The sequence below is a fragment of the Staurois parvus genome, unplaced genomic scaffold (genome assembly GCF_062004578.1).
Source record: "Staurois parvus isolate SC_StPar_1 unplaced genomic scaffold, SC_StPar_1.0 ptg001833l, whole genome shotgun sequence".
Lineage (NCBI taxonomy): Eukaryota > Metazoa > Chordata > Amphibia > Anura > Ranidae > Staurois > Staurois parvus.
Genome location: NW_028319629.1, coordinates 32,708 through 53,826, shown reverse-complemented (window position 1 = coordinate 53,826; position 21,119 = coordinate 32,708). Strand labels below are relative to the sequence as shown.

The 21,119-nt window shown below is 52.8% G+C and overlaps 1 protein-coding gene across 1 annotated transcript in view; it reads left to right on the top strand.

The window, feature by feature from the left end:
- The first annotated feature begins 283 nt into the window (after nucleotides 1-283).
- Nucleotides 284-21,119, top strand: part of LOC149434111 (WD repeat and HMG-box DNA-binding protein 1-like) — a 35,401-nt gene continuing 14,565 nt past the window's right edge. The window contains exons 1-5 of the mRNA XM_089664094.1: nucleotides 284-415; nucleotides 2,731-2,787; nucleotides 2,878-2,921; nucleotides 13,860-14,024; nucleotides 16,642-16,760. Of these exons, the coding sequence (XP_089520220.1) occupies nucleotides 352-415; nucleotides 2,731-2,787; nucleotides 2,878-2,921; nucleotides 13,860-14,024; nucleotides 16,642-16,760 (449 nt within the window). The 5' untranslated portion in view covers nucleotides 284-351. The remainder of the gene's footprint in view (nucleotides 416-2,730; nucleotides 2,788-2,877; nucleotides 2,922-13,859; nucleotides 14,025-16,641; nucleotides 16,761-21,119) is intronic.

The following is a 21,119-nucleotide window of genomic DNA, read 5'->3' as shown; positions in this document are numbered from 1 at the left end:
TATTCCTGGAAAACTCACCCTGATTACGGCCCAGATCTGGGAGAGATGCACCCAACTCCCCGAGATTGGAGGAGACATGAGACCGATGTATCAGTATGACTGTTATACAGGATTTCTGTGGTGCCCGCAGTCTGCACAGCTACAATACAGAGGAGGGCCCTGACCCGCAGAGCTCACAATCTACAAAGGTTTTCGTTTAGCTCGGCTTTCAGTTTTGAAATTTTTCTTCAGAAGCTGTAAAATGGAGAGAATTGTAATCCTGTTGTCCCCCCCCCCCCCAGATACAGCCGGACGGCCACAGAGTGGGGGAGCTCACATGCCAGACAAACCGAAGAAGAGCAAGATGCCGAGATGGATGGAGAGGAGGAAGAGGAGCCAGAGGGGGCCCCTGAACCCCCCAGACTGCCCAGAGCAGGTCAGTGGCTGGGAGTGACTTTGTAATCATCCCTCTATGGGAAGTTCTGGTGCTGCTGCCAGTTCCCGGGTGGATGGGGGCCCCATGATAATCTCACATCATACTTACCCACTGTCCCGGATCTGCTGGAACAGTCACGCTTTTTACTAAGCTGTCCCAGGATGGCACCATGGAACCCGTACTGTGCCCTCCACCAGATTCCCCCCCCACCCCCGTACTGTGCCCTCACCAGATTCCCCCCCCCACCCCTGTACTGTGCCCTCCACCAGATTCCCCCCCACCCCTGTACTGTGCCCTCCACCAGATTCCCCCCCCACCCCTGTATTGTGCCCTCCACCAGATTCCCCCCCACCCCTGTACTGTGCCCTCCACCAGATTCCCCCCCCCACCCCTGTACTGTGCCCTCCACCAGATTCCCCCCCACCCCTGTACTGTGCCCTCCACCAGATTCCCCCCCACCCCTGTACTGTGCCCTCCACCAGATTCCCCCCCACCCCTGTACTGTGCTCTCCACCAGATTCCCCCCCACCCCTGTACTGTGCCCTCCACCAGATTCCCCCCCCACCCCGGTACTGTGTCCTCCACCAGATTCCCCCCCCACCCCGGTACTGTGTCCTCCACCAGTTTCCCCCCCCCCCACCCCTGTACTGTGCCCTCCACCAGATTCCCCCCCACCCCTGTACTGTGCCCTCCACCAGATTCCCCCCCACCCCTGTATTGTGCCCTCCACCAGATTCCCCCCCACCCCTGTACTGTGCCCTCCACCAGATTCCCCCCCACCCCTGTACTGTGCCCTCCACCAGATTCCCCCCCACCCCTGTACTGTGCCCTCCACCAGATTCCCCCCCACCCCCGTACTGTGCCCTCCACCAGATTCCCCCCCCACCCCCGTACTGTGCCCTCCACCAGATTCCCCCCCCCACCCCCGTACTGTGCCCTCCACCAGATTCCCCCCCCACCCCTGTATTGTGCCCTCCACCAGATTCCCCCCCACCCCTGTACTGTGCCCTCCACCAGATTCCCCCCCACCCCTGTACTGTGCCTTCCCAAAATCCCCCCCATACTGTGCCTTCCCAATATGCCCCCTCCCAATATCCCCCCATACTGTGTCCTCCAGATTCCCCCCCCCCCCATACTGTGTCCTCCCAACTCCCCCCCCGGACTGTGTCCTCCCGATTCCCCCTCCCCCCGTACTGTGTCCTCCCGATTCCCCCTCCCCCCGTACTGTGTCCTCCCGATTCCCCCTCCTTCCCCGTACTGTGTCCTCCCGATTCCCCCTCCTTCCCCGTACTGTGTCCTCCCGATTCCCCCTCCCCCCCCCTCGTACTGTGTCCTCCCGATTCCCCCTCCCCCCCCCCGTACTGTGTCGTCCCGATTCCCCCTCCCCCCCCGTACTGTGTCGTCCCGATTGCCCCTCCCCCCCCCCCCCCCCCCCGTACTGTGTCGTCCCGATTAGCTGGTGAAAGGAATGATTTTCTTTCCCCCTCAGAGACCCCCGGTCTGTGGAGAGATTCCTGGTTTATCAGCAGAATTCTGGGAACACCCCTTGAACACGGAAATCACGACAGCTTATGTTCAGAGATGTTCAAAGTTTATTAGACATTAATAAGATTATATAGACTGCAGATAATAATAAGGGGGGGGGGGGAGCGAGTTTCAAAACTGTAACTTGTAACTTTCCATCATGAGCTGACTACATGAAACATAACATATACATTTCTTGGTACAAATTGTTTTGGCTAACTTTTAGGGAAAACAGCCAGACAAAGACATTGTCAGGGTCGTGTTAGCTTCTGTTGATACATCCTTGAACAACTAAAACAGTTTCATTAAACTTCTAATATCTCTACAAAAAACTAACTTAATACTTAAAATGGCGTACATAATACAAAATGGAAGTTATCTAGATCCTTTCAGCTGGGATTGGCTGTAATTGGCTGACAAGCTCTGACAGATTCGCCAATGGCAGAGAACCGCTGAAAGAGGGGGGGGGGGCACTTGGATTCTGGGGGAGTTCTGATGGGTGCAAGAAAGTGTTTTTTTTTTAATTCTAGCTGGTCACAGCTTCAATGGAAATGTGGAATATATTAATATCCAAAATGTCGTCTGCAATTTAGTTTCCCTCCAGTCCATGTGAAGAGCCTTTTCTGTGCCCCGGGGTGGTCAGGCATCGGTCAGAGAGGGGCTCAGAAAAGGTTTTGTCCCCCGATTGGCCGGGGCCGCGGTTGGATCCGTTCAGTCGTAGTGTCGGATCCCAGTATATGAATTGTTCAGTCGATGTGTTTTGTGTTCTGACGATCTTTTCTCCTTCGCAGCATTCAATCCTTTTAGCAAAAACGTCATCTCGCCGGAGCCACCAGCCGCCAGAGCCGGTAATTGTTTTCTGTTTCTATTGTTTTCTGTGGGTTTATCTTCACAAGTTACCCAATCACATGTGTGGCCTAACACTTGTCTCTCTGTAGGAGCCATCGTGGCCACCAATCAGGGCAGAGTGAACCCCTTCAAGGTAAAATAAATGTGTACAAAATCTGTTGCTTTTTTTATTGGTGTGCTGAGAAGGGTCTTAGACTGTACCCAGGTAACCCAAACAGGGACCTGACCACACCCAGGTAACCCAAACAGGGACCCGACCACACCCAGGTAACCCAAACAGGGACCCGACCACACCCAGGCAACCCAAACAGGGACCCGACCACACCCAGGTAACCCAAACAGGGACCCGACCACACCCAGACAACCCAAACAGGGACCCGACCACACCCAGACAACCCAAACAGGGACCCGACCACACCCAGACAACCCAAACAGGGACCCGACCACACCCAGACAACCCAAACAGGGACCCGACCACACCCAGACAACCCAAACAGGGACCCGACCACACCCAGACAACGCAAACAGGGACCCGACCACACCCAGGTAACCCAAACAGGGACCCGACCACACCCAGGTAACCCAAACAGGGACCCGACCACTCCCAGGTAACCCAAACGGGGACCCGACCACTCCCAGGTAACCCAAACGGGGACCCGACCACTCCCAGGTAACCCAAACGGGGACCCGACCACTCCCAGGTAACCCAAACGGGGACCCGACCACACCCAGGTAACCCAAACGGGGACCCGACCACACCCAGGTAACCCAAACGGGGACCCGACCACACCCAGGTAACCCAAACGGGGACCCGACCACACCCAGGTAACCCAAACGGGGACCCGACCACACCCAGGTAACCCAAACGGAGACCCGACCACACCCAGGTAACCCAAACGGGACCCGACCACACCCAGGTAACCCAAACGGGGACCCGACCACACCCAGGTAACCCAAGCGGGGACCTAGACCACACCCAGGTAACCCAAACGGAGATCTAGACCACACCCAGGTAACCCAAACGGGGTCCTAGACCACCTCCAGGTAATCCAAACCTGGTCCTAGACCGCACCCAGGCCACCCAAACGGGACCTAGACCACACCCAGGTCTTTATACCATCTCCCATATCCCCATATATTACATTCACTAAGATGCCCATCTAAGAGTTTTTTTACCAGCATTTTTTTGCTATTTAGCACTGCGCTACTTTAAATGGTAATTGCGCGGTCATTCAAAGCAAAATGTATATATTTTTTTTTCCACACAAATAGTATTTGATCCCCACCTGTTTTTTTTTCTATTATATAAAATTTTGGAAACAGACCCAATATTGTTTACATTCTGCTATAAAACCTAAAATAAAAAGAAATTTAAAAAAATCTAATTTCTTCATAAATTTTGGCCAAAATGAATTCTGCTACGTGATTTTGGTGGGGAAAAAAAAAAAAAAAAAAAAGAAGAAAACCCCAATCAGTGGTAAATTGATTGGTTTCCATGAAAGTTATGGCGTCTGCAAACTATGGGATATAAACTGGAACTAGTAATGATGGCGATCAGCGACTTATAATGGGACTGTGATAGTGCGGTTGGCAATCTGACACTAACTGACACTAGGTGGGAACTGACTGTCATCTCCAGAGACACTAATACGGTGATCATACTATACACTGTCGCTGTACTAATGACACCGGCTGGGAAGGGTGAACGTCGGAGGCGCCCCAGGGGTTCAATGTGTGCCTAACAATGTGTACTGTGATCTGGTTCAGTGAGCAATGTGCCGAAATAAAACACAGATCTCTCTCCTGTCATTCGCTGAGCCTGTCACCGGCATAATCATTGATCAGCGAATGACAACACGGTCTTCTGGGTCCGCATGCAGAAGAAAGCCACGACATACGGTGACACAATTGTGGCTGTAGGAGCCGACCTGCCGCAGGAAATGTGGTGCAGCGGGTCAGCGACTGGTTACATCATTGACACTCTCCCCACAGACACCACCAGCTGTGGAAGGGAACTCCCTTGGAGGAGCCCCTCCAAGTGGGGTCCTCCTGGGTCTCCCCCATATTTCTCTGTCAGCGGTGGGGTCCTCCTGAGTCTCCTACCATATTTCTGTGTCAGCGGTGGGGTCCTCCTGGGTCTCCTCCCATATTTCTGTCAGCAGTGGGGTCCTCCTGTGTCTCCTACCATATTTCTGTGTCAGCGGTGGGGTCCTCCTGGGTCTCCCCCCATATTTCTCTGTCAGCAGTGGGGTCCTCCTGAGTCTCCTACCATATTTCTGTGTCAGCGGTGGGTTCCTCCTGGGTCTCCCCCCATATTTCTGTCAGCAGTGGGGTCCTCTTGGGTCTCCTCCCATATTTCTGTGTCAGCGGTGGGGTCCTCCTGGGTCTCCTACCATATTTCTGTGTCAGCGGTGGGGTCCTCCTGGGTCTCCTACCATATTTCTGTGTCAGCGTGGGGTCCTCCTGGGTCTCCTCTCATATTTCTGTGTCAGCAGTGGGGTCCTCCTGGGTCTCCCCCCATATTTCTGTGTCAGCGGTGGGGTCCTCCTGGGTCTCCCCCCATATTTCTGTCAGCAGTGGGGTCCTCTTGGGTCTCCTCCCATATTTCTGTGTCAGCGGTGGGGTCCTCCTGGGTCTCCCACCATACCTCTGTATCAGCAGTGGGGTCCTCCTGGGTCTCCTCCCATATTTCTGTGTCAGCGGTGGGGTCCTCCTGGGTCTCCTCCCATATTTCTATCAGCAGTGGGGTCCTCTTGGGTCTCCTACCATATTTCTGTGTCAGCGGTGGGGTCCTCCTGGGTCTCCCCCCATATTTCTGTGTCAGCGGTGGGGTCCTCCTCGGTCTCCTCTCATTTTTCTGTGTCAGCAGTGGGGTCCTCCTGGGTTTCTTACTATATTTCTGTGTCAGCAGTGGGGTCCTCCTGCGTCTCCTACCACATTTCTGTGTCAGCGGTGGGGTCCTCCTGGGTCTCCCCCCATATTTCTGTGTCAGCGGTGGGGTCCTCCTGGGTCTCCCCCCATATTTCTGTGTCAGCGGTGGGGTCCTCCTGGGTCTCCTCCTATATTTCTGTGTCAGCAGTGGGGTCCTCCTGGGTCTCCTACCACATTTCTGTGTCAGCGGTGGGGTCCTCCTGGGTCTCCTCCCATATTTCTGTGTCAGCGGTGGGGTCCTCCTGGGTCTCCCCCCATATTTCTGTGTCAGCGGTGGGGTCCTCCTGGGTCTCCCCCCATATTTCTGTGTCAGCAGTGGGGTCCTCCTGGGTCTCCCACCATATTTCTCTGTCAGCGGTGGGGTCCTCCTGGGTCTCCTCCCATATTTCTGTGTCAGCGGTGGGGTCCTCCTGGGTCTCCTCCCATATTTCTGTGTCCGCAGTGGGTCCTCCTGGGTCTCCTCCCATATTTCTCTGTCAGCAGGGGTCCTCCTGGGTCTCCTCCCATATTTCTGTGTCAGCGGTGGGGTCCTCCTGGGTCTCCTCCCATATTTCTGTGTCAGCGGTGGGGTCCTCCTGGGTCTCTCCCCATATTTCTGTGTCAGCGGTGGGGTCCTCCTGGGTCTCCACCATATTTCTATGTCAGCGGTGGGGTCCTCCTGGGTCTCCTACCATATCTCTGTGTCAGCGGTGGGGTCCTCCTGGGTCTCCTCCCATATTTCTGTGTCAGCAGTGGGGTCCTCCTGGGTCTCCCCCCATATTTCTGTGTCAGCGGTGGGGTCCTCCTGGGTCTCCTCCCATATTTCTGTCAGCAGTGGGGTCCTCCTGGGTCTCCCACCATACCTCTGTATCAGCAGTGGGGTCTTCCTGGGTCTCCTCCCATATTTCTGTGTCAGCAGTGGGGTCCTCCTGGGTCTCCCCCCATATTTCTGTGTCAGCGGTGGGGTCCTCCTCGGTCTCCTCCCATATTTCTGTGTCAGCAGTGGGGTCCTCCTGGGTCTCCTACCATATTTCTGTGTCGGCAGTGGGGTCCTCCTGGGTCTCCTACCATATTTCTGTGTCGGCAGTGGGGTCCTCCTCGGTCTCCTACCACATTTCTGTGTCAGTGGTGGGTTCCTCCTGGGTCTCCCCCCATATTTCTGTCAGCAGTGGGGTCCTCTTGGGTCTCCTCCCATATTTCTGTGTCAGCGGTGGGGTCCTCCTGGGTCTTCTACCATATTTCTGTGTCAGCGGTGGGGTCCTCCTGGGTCTCCTACCATATTTCTGTGTCAGCAGTGGGTTCCTCCTGAGTCTCCTACCATATTTCTGTGTCAGCAGTGGGGTCCTCCTGGGTCTCCCCCTATATTTCTGTGTCAGCGGTGGGGTCCTCCTGGGTCTTCTCTCATATTTCTGTGTCAGCAGTGGGGTCCTCCTGGGTCTCCCCCCATATTTCTGTGTCAGCGGTGGGGTCCTCCTGGGTCTCCCCCCATATTTCTGTCAGCAGTGGGGTCCTCTTGGGTCTCCTCCCATATTTCTGTGTCAGCGGTGGGGTCCTCCTGGGTCTCCCACCATACCTCTGTATCAGCAGTGGGTCCTCCTGGGTCTCCTCCCATATTTCTGTGTCAGCGGTGGGGTCCTCTTGGGTCTCCTCCCATATTTCTGTCAGCAGTGGGGTCCTCTTGGGTCTCCTACCATATTTCTGTGTCAGCAGTGGGGTCCTCCTGGGTCTCCCCCCATATTTCTGTGTCAGCGGTGGGGTCCTCCTCGGTCTCCTCCCATATTTCTGTGTCAGCAGTGGGGTCCTCCTGGGTCTCCTACCATATTTCTGTGTCGGCAGTGGGGTCCTCCTGGGTCTCCTACCATATTTCTGTGTCGGCAGTGGGTTCCTCCTGGGTCTCCCCCATATTTCTGTCAGCAGTGGGGTCCTCTTGGGTCTCCTCCCATATTTCTGTGTCAGCGGTGGGGTCCTCCTGGGTCTCCTACCATATTTCTGTGTCAGCGGTGGGGTCCTCCTGGGTCTCCTACCATATTTCTGTGTCAGCAGTGGGTTCCTCCTGAGTCTCCTACCATATTTCTGTGTCAGCAGTGGGGTCCTCCTGGGTCTCCCCCTATATTTCTGTGTCAGCGGTGGGGTCCTCCTGGGTCTCCTCTCATATTTCTGTGTCAGCAGTGGGGTCCTCCTGGGTCTCCCCCCATATTTCTGTGTCAGCGGTGGGGTCCTCCTGGGTCTCCCCCCATATTTCTGTCAGCAGTGGGGTCCTCTTGGGTCTCCTCCCATATTTCTGTGTCAGCGGTGGGGTCCTCCTGGGTCTCCCACCATACCTCTGTATCAGCAGTGGGGTCCTCCTGGGTCTCCTCCCATATTTCTGTGTCAGCAGTGGGGTCCTCCTGGGTCTCCTCCCATATTTCTGTGTCAGCGGTGGGGTCCTCCTCGGTCTCCTCTCATTTTTCTGTGTCAGCAGTGGGGTCCTCCTGGGTTTCTTACTATATTTTTGTGTCAGCAGTGGGGTCCTCCTGGGTCTCCCCCCATATTTCTGTGTCAGCGGTGGGGTCCTCCTGGGTCTCCCCCCATATTTCTGTGTCAGCGGTGGGGTCCTCCTGGGTCTCCCCCCATATTTCTGTGTCAGCGGTGGGGTCCTCCTGGGTCTCCTCCTATATTTCTGTGTCAGCAGTGGGGTCCTCCTGGGTCTCCTACCACATTTCTGTGTCAGCGGTGGGGTCCTCCTGGGTCTCCCACCATATTTCTCTGTCAGCGGTGGGGTCCTCCTGGGTCTCCTCCCATATTTCTGTGTCAGCGGTGGGGTCCTCCTGGGTCTCCTCCCATATTTCTCTGTCAGCAGGGGTCCTCCTGGGTCTCCTCCCATATTTCTGTGTCAGCGGTGGGGTCCTCCTGGGTCTCCTCCCATATTTCTGTGTCAGCGGTGGGGTCCTCCTGGGTCTCCTCCCATATTTCTGTGTCAGCGGTGGGGTCCTCCTGGGTCTCTCCCCATATTTCTGTGTCAGCGGTGGGGTCCTCCTGGGTCTCCACCATATTTCTATGTCAGCGGTGGGGTCCTCCTGGGTCTCTTCCCATATTTCTGTGTCAGTGGTGGGGTCCTCCTGGGTCTCCTACCATATTTCTGTGTCAGCAGTGGGGTCCTTCTGGGTCTCCTACCATATTTCTGTGTTAGCGGCGGGGTCCTCCTGGGTCTCCTACCACATTTCTGTGTCAGCAGTGGGGTCCTCCTGGGTCTCCCCCCATATTTCTGTGTCAGCAGTGGGGTCCTCCTGGGTCTATACATCCTTACTGCTGTAACAGTAAAGAACCCTCTACCAGTTTTATGGTTAAACCGCTTCTCCTCCAACTTCACCGAGTGGTCCTGAGTCCTCCTCAGCTCCCTGATACTGAATAGTTCCCTCCCTATGATAGGATCACCATCTCAAGAGTCTCTTCTCCGGGGAGAACAAGTTTGATGTTTGTAGTCGTTCCTCGTCACTGAGCTCCTCCAGTCCCCTTCATAGCTTTGTTGCCCTTCTCTGGATTCTCTCCAGTTCCAGCACATCCCTCCTGAGGACTGGTGACCAGAACTGGACGGCGAACTCCAGATGCGGCCGGAGCAGAGTTTATAAAGCGGCGGGAGTAAATCCCCTTTTTTATGGGTTCTAATATTCTGCTGGCCTTGATTGCTGCCTCTCGGCATTGCTGAGCCGGCCATCTACTAGACCCCCGGATCTTTTTTTTTCCCAACCTGGATTCCTCCAAAGGTTGAATGAATAGAAAGCTTGAAATGGTGGAGCACCTGAGCATGTTTTGTGACGCTCCTCCCCACCCCGACAGGCGAGTTCGCTGACCGGCATGCGGTATGTGGATGGATCTCCCTGTGCTCTGGTGAGGAGATCCTGAAGCACTGCTCTGAGCCGAGCCTCTTGTGAGCGGCATGGCAGGGGCTCTCTGTGCGTTGCGTTGATTTCTCTCCTGCTGGAAATAATCTCTCTGATTTTATTAGTCTGGGGGATGTCAGCCGGAGAGTGACTCATCCTATCAACCTGAAGCCATCTCATTCCGACTTCAGAGACGTCATCGCGTGATCTTGTCAACAGACCCCCGCCTCATAATATCCGCTGCGTGTTCATTTAAAGCTGAACTCCAGGCAGATGCAGCTCAGATGACATCTATATGGGGAAGAGGCTTTACCAGCCCAAAGATTTGTTTCTGTCCATCCAGTCCTGGGTTTTACACAGCCCCGGACATAGTACAGCCAGCGAATGACACCTCTTACAGTCATGGCCAATATTATCGGCACCCCCACATTTCTGTCAGATAATGCACCACTTCCCCAGAAAATTGCTGCAATGACAAATGTTTCGGCGTTCTCGTGTTTATTTCTTTGGTTGGTATTGGTGACACAAAAAAGTGGAGAAACAAAAAGCCAAATCTGACCCATTCCACCCAAAACCCCAAAAATGGACAAAATTATTGGCACCCTCCATGTAATATTTGGTGGCACACTCTTTGGAACCATATACTAGAAATCAATGTCTTCCTGGAACCATCATTGAGTTTCTTCCACCTCTCTCCTGGAAATTTGGATCGTTCTTCCTCCAACTGCTCCGGGTCTCTCAGATTGGAAGGGTTCCTTTCCCCAACTGCTCCGGGTCTCTCAGATTGGAAGGGTTCCTTCCCCAACTGCTCCAGGTCTCCCCGATTGGAAGGGTTCCTTTCCCCAACTGCTCTGGGTCTCCCCGATTGGAAGGGTTCCTTTCCCCAACTGCTCCAGGTCTCTCAGATTGGAAGGGTTCCTTTTCCCAACTGCTCCGGGTCTCTCAGATTGGAAGGGTTCCTTTCCCCCGACTGCTCCGGGTCTCTCAGATTGGAAGGGTTCCTCCTCCCAACTGCTGGTCTGAGATCTCTCCACAGGAGCTCTATGGGATGGAGATCTGGATTCATTGCTGGTCAGTTCAGTCCTCTCCAACACTTTGTCTGAAACCATCTCTGGGGGCTTTGTGACGTGTGCTTTGAGGTCATTGTCCTGCTGGAAGACCCATCACCTCTGACGGAGACCCAAATTTCTGACACCGGGCTCTACATTGCACCCCAGAATTCTTTGGTCTTCAGATTTCATAATGCCGTGCTCACGGCCAAGACATCCAGTGCCTGAAGCAGCAAAACAACCCCAAAACATCAGTGACCCCGCCACCATGTGTGACTGGAGGGACTGTGACCCCCCCACCATGTGTGACTTGAGGGTCTGGATTCTCCTCTTTAGGCCTCATGGCTTTTTCTGAAAACAGTAGAATGATGGGTTTTACCAAACAGCTGCCATTTTGTTTCATCTGTCCACAGCACATTCTCCCAGAAGGATTTTGGCTTCCTCAGGTTAGTTTTGGCAAACTCCAATGTGGCTTCCAATATGTTTCTGTGTCAGCAGTGGGGTCCTCCTGGGTCTCCTCCCATATTTCTGTGTCAGCGGTGGGGTCCTCCTGGGTCTCCTCCCATATTTCTGTGTCAGTGGTGGGGTCCTCCTGGGTCTCCTCCCATATTTCCGTGTCAGCAGTGGGGTCCTCCTGGGTCTCCTCCATATTTCTGTGTCAGCAGTGGGGTCCTCCTGGGTCTCTCACCCTATTTCTGTCACCAGTGGGGTCCTCCTGGGTCTCCTACCATATTTCTGTGTCAGCGGTGGGGTCCTCCTGGGTCTCCTCCTATATTTCTGTGTCAGCAGTGGGGTCCTCCTGGGTCTCCTCCCATATTTCTGTGTCAGCGGTGGGGTCCTCCTGGGTCTCCCCCCATATTTCTGTGTCAGCGGTGGAGTCCTCCTGGGTCTCCTACCATATTTCTGTGTCAGCAGTGGGGTCCTCCTGGGTCTCCCACCATATTTCTGCGTCAGCAGTGGGGTCCTCCTGGGTCTCTTACCCTATTTCTGTGTCAGCAGTGGGGTCCTCCTGGGTCTCTTACCCTATTTCTGTGTCAGCAGTGGGGTCCTCCTGGGTCTCTTACCCTATTTCTGTGTCAGCAGTGGGGTCCTCCTGGGTCTCCTCACATATTTCTGTGTCAGCAGTGGGGTCCTCCTGGGTCTCCCCCCATATTTCTGTGTCAGCGGTGGGTCCTCCTGGGTCTCCTCCCATATTTCTGTGTCAGCAGTGGGGTCCTCCTGGGTCTCTTACCCTATTTCTGTGTCAGCAGTGGGGTCCTCCTGGGTCTCTTACCCTATTTCTGTGTCAGCAGTGGGGTCCTCCTGGGTCTCCTCCCATATTTCTGTGTCAGCAGTGGGGTCCTCCTGGGTCTCCCCCCATATTTCTGTGTCAGCGGTGGGGTCCTCCTGGGTCTCCCACCATATTTCTGTGTCGGCAGTGGGTCCTCCTGGGTCTCCTCCCATATTTCTGTGTCAGCAGTGGGGTCCTCCCTGGGTCTCCCCCCATATTTCTGTGTCAGCAGTGGGGTCCACCTGGGTCTCTTACCCTATTTCTGTGTCAGCAGTGGGGTCCTCCTGGTTCTCCTACCATATTTCTGTGTCAGCAGTGGGGTCCTCCTGGGTCTCCCCCCATATTTCTGTGTCAGCAGTGGGGTCCTCCTGGGTCTCCCACCATATTTCTGCGTCGGCAGTGGGGTCCTCCTGGGTCTCCCACCATATTTCTGTCAGCAGTGGGGTCCTCCTGGGTCTCCCACCATATTTCTGTGTCAGCAGTGGGGTCCTCCTGGGTCTCCTCCCATATTTCTGTGTCAGCAGTGGGGTCCTCCTGGGTCTCCCCCCATATTTCTGTGTCGGCAGTGGGGTCCTCCTGGGTCTCCCACCATATTTCTGTCAGCAGTGGGGTCCTCCTGGGTCTCCCTCCATATTTCTGTGTCAGCAGTGGGGTCCTTCTGGGTCTCCTTCCATATTTCTGTGTCAGCAGTGGGGTCCTCCTGGTTCTCCCCCCATATTTCTGTGTCAGCAGTGGGGTCCTCCTGGTTCTCCCCCCATATTTCTGTGTCAGCGGTGGGGTCCTCCTGGTTCTCCCCCCATATTTCTGTGTCAGCGGTGGGGTCCTCCTGGTTCTCCCCCCATATTTCTGTGTCAGCAGTGGGGTCCTCCTGGATCTCCCCCCATATTTCTATGTCAGCAGTGGGGTCCTCCTGGGTCTCCTCCCATAGGGTCCCTTTTCATTCAGATGGTGACGTATAGTGGGATCGGACACCGTTGTACCTGGTGCCTGAAGGTCGGCTTGGATTTGTCTGGAAGTTGATGGAGGTTCTTTAGCCACCATTCCAACAATCCTTCATTGCAATCTTTCATCGATTTGTCTCTTTTGTCCACGTCCAGGGAGATTAGCTGCAGTGCCATGGGCTGTAAACTTCCTGACAATGTTGCGCACCGTGGACACAGGAACATGAAGATCTCTGGAGATGGACTTGTCACCTTGAGGTTGTCCATGCTTCTCCACCATTTTTGTTCTCCAATCCTCAGACAATTCTTTGAGGGCTCTTCCTCTCCTCCATGCTCCATGTGGCCCACAGAGACACCCAACAGGAAGGTGGAGGCCATGTGTCACCATTGTCCCCGGTTGTCGGTGTGATTTCTGTTGTCAGCGCCCGGTCATGGATACGGGGAGATTAATGACAAATTACAGGAACATCACAGACTGGGAATGCAATTATTTCTTACCATTTTCAGAAGGTGCCAATTTTGTCCATTTTGGGGGTTCTGCGTGGAATGGGTCAGATTTGGCTTTTTGTTTCTCCACTTTTATGTGTCACCGATACAAACACAAGAAATAAATACGAGAACGCCAAAACATTTGTCATGGCAGCAATTTTCTGGGTGAAGTGGGGCGTTATCTGACAGAAATGTGTGTGGGGGGGGGGGGGGGGAGGTGCGCTAGTTTTGTCCAGAACTGTACAGTTTAGGAATACAGCTGTGTCCTATCTCCATCCCAAGCATAGAATAGCAGCAGACTGATGAGGGCAGGTGTCTGCCCTCTCTGCTCTCTCCTCCTATCAACATCCTTTTCAGTATCATTGCTAAAATTTCACCATTTTTGCCACGGGAGGAAAACTTTAGAGCACAATTGTGTGTTCACACTGGATTTTATGTATTTGTAATAAAAATAAATAAAAGCAGGTCGTCTCTCTGTGTTCTGTATGTGGAGCTATCGCTGCATGCCGTGACGAGATGCCATAGTGACAGTTTTCATATCTCCATTGATAGGTATCGGCCAGTCAGAAGAGCCCGGCGATGGCTGGAAACTCGTCTCGTATTCTGGATAATATGAGTAAACTCAGTAGAAAGCCTCCGGCTTCTGCCAACCCGGCCTCAGGCAAGCAGGACTCGGCGGTGATCAAGCCTCTGGTCCCGAAGACTAAATCCAAGAAGGTAATTTACACCGTAGTGTCCCGGTAATCTGATCTCCGTCATCCCGGTCCAGGAAATGAAAAGGCTCTCAGCTGCTCCCATGGGTGATGCGTCCCCAACCCCCCCCCCCCCCATAATGTGTCATCAATGTACTGCTCACCGGCACACAACCAGCTGCCATCACAACCATCAACTCCCATCACCCCCGGCATACATCTCTATAAACTGCTTTATGCATCGGAGGTTCTAAATGTAGACTCCAGACAACACTTAGATTTGGATAGGAGAAGGGATAGACCCTCTGTCAGGTTCTTGGTATGGTCCCCAAAGGGATAGACCCTCTGTCAGGTTCTTGGTATGGTCCCCAAAGGGATAGACCCTCTGTCAGGTTCTTGGTATGTCCCCATTGAGGAAATTTCCACAATTTTTAGATTTGGATAGGAGAGGGGATAGACCCTCTGTTAGGTTCTTGGTATGGTCCCCAAAGGGATGGACCCTCTGTCAGGTTCTTGGTATGGTCCCCAAAGGGAAGGACCCTGTGTCAGGTTCTTGGTATGTCCTCATTTGAGATATTTTCAGTATTTCTAGATTTGGATAGGAGAAGGGATAGACCCTCTGTCAGGTTCTTGGTATGGTCCCCAAAGGGATGGACCCTCTGTCAGGTTCTTGGTATGGTCCCCAAAGGGATAGACCCTCTGTCAGGTTCTTGGTATGTCCCCATTGAGGAAATTTCCACAATTTGTAGATTTGGATAGGAGAGGGGATAGACCCTCTGTTAGGTTCTTGGTATGGTCCCCAAAGGGATGGACCCTCTGTCAGGTTCTTGGTATGGTCCCCAAAGGGAAGGACCCTGTGTCAGGTTCTTGGTATGTCCTCATTTGAGATATTTTCAGTATTTCTAGATTTGGATAGGAGAAGGGATAGACCCTCTGTCAGGTTCTTGGTATGGTCCCCAAAGGGATAGACCCTCTGTCAGGTTCTTGGTATGGTCCCCAAAGGGATAGACCCTCTGTTAGGTTCTTGGTATGCTCCCCAAAGGGATAGACCCTCTGTCAGGTTCTTGGTATGGTCCCCAAAGGGATAGACCCTGTGTCAGGTTCTTGGTATGGTCCCCAAAGGGATAGACCCTCTGTCAGGTTCTTGGTATGGTCCCCAAAGGGATAGACCCTCTGTCAGGTTCTTGGTATGTCCCCATTGAGGAAATTTCCACAATTTTTAGATTTGGATAGGAGAGGGGATAGACCCTCTGTTAGGTTCTTGGTATGGTCCCCAAAGGGATGGACCCTCTGTCAGGTTCTTGGTATGGTCCCCAAAGGGAAGGACCCTGTGTCAGGTTCTTGGTATGTCCTCATTTGAGATATTTTCAGTATTTCTAGATTTGGATAGGAGAAGGGATAGACCCTCTGTCAGGTTCTTGGTATGGTCCCCAAAGGGATGGACCCTCTGTCAGGTTCTTGGTATGGTCCCCAAAGGGATAGACCCTCTGTCAGGTTCTTGGTATGTCCCCATTGAGGAAATTTCCACAATTTGTAGATTTGGATAGGAGAGGGGATAGACCCTCTGTTAGGTTCTTGGTATGGTCCCCATTTGGGAAATTTCCACTATTTTTAGATTTGGATTGGGGAAGGGATAGAACTTCTGTCAGGCTCTTGGTATGGTCCCCAAAGGGATAAGACTCTCTGTCAGGATCTTGGTATGTTTCCAATGAGGAAATTTCAACTATTTTTAGATTTGGATGGGGAAGGGATAGAACTTTTGACAGGTTCTTGGTATGTCCCCAATGGTGGAAATTTCCACAATTTTTAGATTTGGATAGTGGAAGGGATAGACCCTCTGTCAGGTACTCGGTAGGTTCACATTGGGGAAATTTCCAGGTGCAGAAATTGGGGTGGTCTGGGGGGTGATGGTGCAGGAATTGGGGTGATCTGGGGGTGAAGGTGCAGGAATTGGGATGATCTGAGGGGTGAAGGTGCAGGAATTGGGATGATCTGGGGGTGAAGGTGCAGGAATTGGGATGATCTGGGGGTGAAGGTGCGGGAATTGGGATGATCTGGCGGTGAAGGTGCGGGAATTGGGATGATCTGGGGGTGAAGGAATTGGGATGATCTGGGAGTGAAGGTGCAGGAATTGGGATGATCTGCGGGTGAAGGTGCAGGAATTGGGGTGATCTGGGGGTGAAGGTGCGGGAATTGGGATGATCTGCGGGTGAAGGTGCAGGAATTGGGATGATCTGGGGGTGAAGGTGCGGGAATTGGGATGATCTGGCGGTGAAGGTGCGGGAATTGGGATGATCTGGGGGTGAAGGAATTGGGATGATCTGGGAGTGAAGGTGCAGGAATTGGGATGATCTGCGGGTGAAGGTGCAGGAATTGGGGTGATCTGGGGGTGAAGGTGCGGGAATTGGGATGATCTGCGGGTGAAGGTGCAGGAATTGGGATGATCTGGGGGTGAAGGTGCGGGAATTGGGATGATCTGGCGGTGAAGGTGCGGGAATTGGGATGATCTGGCGGTGAAGCTGCAGGAATTGGGATGATCTTGGGGGGGTGAAGGTGCAGGAATTAGGGTGACCTCGGGGGGTGAAGTTGCAGGAATTGGGGTGACCTCAGGTTTATAGCTGTGCGTCCGCTTTCCTCTGTAGGGTCAGGCTACATTGTTCCAGAGCGTCCAAGCCAAATCCACAGCGAAGAATTCTCCAGCAAATGAGAAACCCGCCCAGGTCTCTTCTGCCGCAACTCCAGAGAACAAAGAAGTCAAAAAGTAAGATTGACAATTCCACCCAATGCCTTACCTCCTCCTGAAGATGCTAGTTGCCTGGCTACTCCACACATTTTAGCCCCTCAACTGACACCAAATATACAGATAAAAAAGTGGAGAAAAGTCCCCATCTATAGGCATTTTCTATGGCCGAAACTTTAACCTCCATACAGCTAGCCAAAGGAGTATGGCAATACCGGGGGGGGGGGCACTTTTTTAAATTTTTACCTATTTATGCTAGAAATTACCCCCCAAAAGTATATATTTTGTGAAAGCAGAGTTCCCAGAGAATAAAATGGTGGCACTTGCAGTTTTTAATGTCACATGATATTTGTGCAGTTGTTTATCAAATGCAGATTTTCAAGAAAAATACACTAAATTTAATTTTAGTGCACAGAAATACAATATAATATCCAATTTTTTTTTTTTTAAATCTAAAAGATGAGGTTGCGTCAAGTAAATGGATACCAGACGCGTCAAGCCCTAAAATTTTGCGCACCCATTGAATTGAAAAAATCTATGGTACCCAGAATTCTCCATGGGTGACACTTTAAAAGCCTTTACAGGTTCTCCGTTTGGAAGTGACCCTGAATCATGGCCCTAGAATAATGGCTTTCACGCTGACATTGGCAACGACACCTCACATGTGACGCAGTTGGTGTTTACATACATGCCCTACGCTGCACTTTTTATATGGGGTGTGTATGGGGTGGGCAGGGGTGCCTTAAAAAAAAATTATTATTTTTATTTATGATATATAATTTATTTTTTTGGGGTGTGAAGGTGCAGGAATTGGGATCTGGGGGATGAAGGTGCAGGAATTGGGGGGATCTGAGGTGGTGTGGGGGGATCTGTGTGAAATCCGGGTGATGCGGGGGGTGAAGGTGCGGGATTTGGTATGAACTGGGGGTGGAGATCCTGGAATTGGGGTGATCTGGGGGGTGAAGGTTCAGGAATTGGGATGATCTGGGGGTGAAGGTGCAGGAATTGTGGTTATCTGGGGGCTGATAGTGCAGGAATTGGGGTGATCTACAGGGTGAAGATGCTGAAATTGAGGTAATCTGAGAGGTGAAGGTGACGGTGCAGGAATTGGGGTGACTGGAGGGGTGAAGGTGCAGGAATTGGGGTGACTGGAGGGGTGAAGGTGCAGGAATTGGGGTGACTGAAGGGGTGAAGGTGCAGTAATTGGGGTGACTGGAGGGGTGAAGGTGCAGGAATTGGGGTGACTGGAGGGGTGAAGGTGCAGGAATTGGGGTGACTGAAGGGGTGAAGGTGCAGTAATTGGGGTGACTGGAGGGGTGAAGGTGCAGGAATTGGGGTGACTGGAGGGGTGAAGGTGCAGGAATTGGGGTGACTGGAGGGGTGAAGGTGCAAGAACTGGGGTGACTGGAGGGGTGAAGGTGCAGGAATTGGGGTGAGCTGAGGTCTGAAGGTGCAGGAATTGGGGTGAGCTGAGGTCTGAAGGTGCCAGCATTGGGATAATCTGAGGTGTTAGGGTTCAGGAATTGGGGGATCTATCTGATGTCTGAAGGTGCAGAAATTGGGGTGATCTGATGTCTGAATTTGCAGAAACTGGGGTGATCTGATGTCTGAAGGTGCAGGAAAATGTATTTTTTTGCTTTTTTTTCCACTTTATTGCTCTCACAAAGGGGGGCTAACAAGTCCTCTGTTATAGTATGGGCAGAAAAAAATGTTTTATGGCACAAGACTGGTTCAGGAAACAATTAAGAGGGGGGGATGGGAGATAGATCTGTAGATGAAGGGTCCCAGTATATAGTCCATCAGGTCGAATGTTCTCTCCTGTGGATGACTGCAGTGCCTCTGATCAGAGTATAGGATCTTCTGTACAGTACTTGTATCCTGTAAAAAACATCAAAAAGATGGTGGGGGGGCAATATCTAAGTGTAGATTTGTATTACCAGCATGTAAAAAGTATACTTGCACTAACATATTAGGATGGGTAAAAGGCACATCTGGCTGTCCTATGGGCATCTGCAGAGTTTGCCAGGGAAGCGGCCAGATATTGCGGAGTAGCGCATGGAAGCGGCTGTGGAACCTATGCAGAGTTCCTTTATGGAAGCGTTGCTACATGATGGGCAAGTGACAGGTCCTCTTCATTAGACTCCCAGTGTCTCCCCTGCCACCCATTGCAGGTATTCAAGCAGGTGACAGGTCCTCTTCATTAGACTCCCAGTGTCTTCCCTGCCACCCATTGCAGGTATTCAAGCAGGTGACAGGTCCTCTTCATTAGATTTCCAATGTCTCCCCTGCCACCCATTGCAGGTATTCAAGCAGGTGACAGGTCCTCTTCATTAGACTCCCAGTGTCTCCCCTGCCACCCATTGCAGGTATTCAAGCAGGTGACAGGTCCTCTTCATTAGATTCCCAGTGTCTCCCCTGCCACCCATTGCAGGTATTCAAGCAGGTGACAGGTCCTCTTCATTAGACTCCCAGTGTCTTCCCTGCCACCCATTGCAGGTATTCAAGCAGGTGACAGGTCCTCTTCATTAGACTCCCAGTGTCTCCCCTGCCACCCATTGCAGGCATTCAAGCAGGTGACAGGTCCTCTTCATTAGACTCCCAGTGTCTTCCCTGCCATCCATTGCAGGCATTCAAGCAGGTGACAGGTCCTCTTCATTAGACTCCCAGTGTCTCCCCTGCCATCCATTGCAGGTATTCAAGCACAGATCATGCTTGAATAGCTGCATCCTCGGCTACACTAGCCAAGGAATGGCAGCTATGACCTAGGAAGTGGATTAATACACGTCACTTTGGGGTCACAGGTTGCAGGAGGGTTCAGGATGTTCTCTGAGTTCCTCCTGCTGCCACTAATGAGCAGATTCTAGCCAGTCCTAAGCTCCATGGGGGAATGGAAGAGCCTGGAAACTGCTGCCATGCCCTTTGGGAGCCCCATAAAGGTGATCTATAGATCCGCCTGGATCACTTTTTTCAGAAAGCCCTTCACCGGGTGGTGCCAACTGGCAGGCAGCAGCTGTGAGCTGGATTTAACCCCTTGTCTACCATGCCGTTTATAAACATGCCTCTGTAGACAAGGGGGTAAAGCGCATCTCCCGGCTTTGGTTGCGCATATTTAATCCTGGGCAGCACAGTGGCTGAGTGGTTAGCACTTCCGCCTGGCAGTACTGAGGTCATTGGTTCAAATCCCAACCACAGCACCACCTGCCTGGAGTTTGCATGATCTCCCTGTGCCTGCGTGGGTTTCCTCCGGGTACTCCAGTTTCCTCCCACACTCCAAAAACATGCTGGTAGGTTAATTGGCTCCTGTCTAAATTGTCCCTAGTATGTGTATGTATGAATGTGAGTTAGGGACCTTAGATTGTACGCTCCTCGGGGGCGGGGACTGATGTGAATGTACAATATATATGTAAAGTGCGGAGTACATTGATGGCGATATATAAGTACCTGAAATAAATAAATAAATCCCTTTATAAATGCTGCCATACAGAAAGATACCCCATTGATCTGTCAGAAATCCAGTGTGCCCACAACTTCCTGTTTGAGATGACAACATGCTGCATTGAAATCTCTAGCAGTGTTGTCAGCCTTGCCTAAGTTCTTGGTTCTGGACTACACCATAGTTCCTCCTCTTGTCACCATTACATAAGGGGAGGAGTTCTGAAGTCCAGAAGCTCAAATAGGAAGTTCAGAGACCATTGGATTTCTGGCAGGATCAACGGGTGTTTGTCTGTAGTTGCAGTGTTTCTTAACCACTTCCAGTCCGGACACTTTCCCCCCCTTCCAGTCCGGACACTTTCCCCCCCTTCCAGTCCGGACACTTTCTCCCCTTCCAGTCCGGACACTTTCTCCCCTTCCAGTCCGGACACTTTCCCCCCCTTCCAGTCCGGACACTTTCCCCCCCTTCCAGTCCGGACACTTTCCCCCCCTTCCTGTCCGGACACTTTCACCCCCTTCCTGTCCGGACACTTTCCCCCCCCTTCCAGTCCAGACACTTTCCCCCCCCTTCCAGTCCAAACACTTTCCCCCCCCTTCCAGTCCAAACACTTTCCCCCCCCTTCCAGTCCGGACACTTTCCCCCCCCTTCCAGTCCGGACACTTTCCCCCCCCTTCCAGTCCGGACACTTTCCCCCCCTTCCAGTCCGGACACTTTCCCCCCCTTCCAGTCCGGACACTTTCCCCCCCTTCCAGTCCGGACACTTTCCCCCCCTTCCAGTCCGGACACTTTCCCCCCCCTTCCAGTCCGGACACTTTCCCCCCCCTTCCAGTCCGGACACTTTCCCCCCCTTCCAGTCCGGACACTTTCCCCCCCTTCCAGTCCGGACACTTTCCCCCCCTTCCAGTCCGGACACTTTCCCCCCCTTCCAGTCCGGACACTTTCCCCCC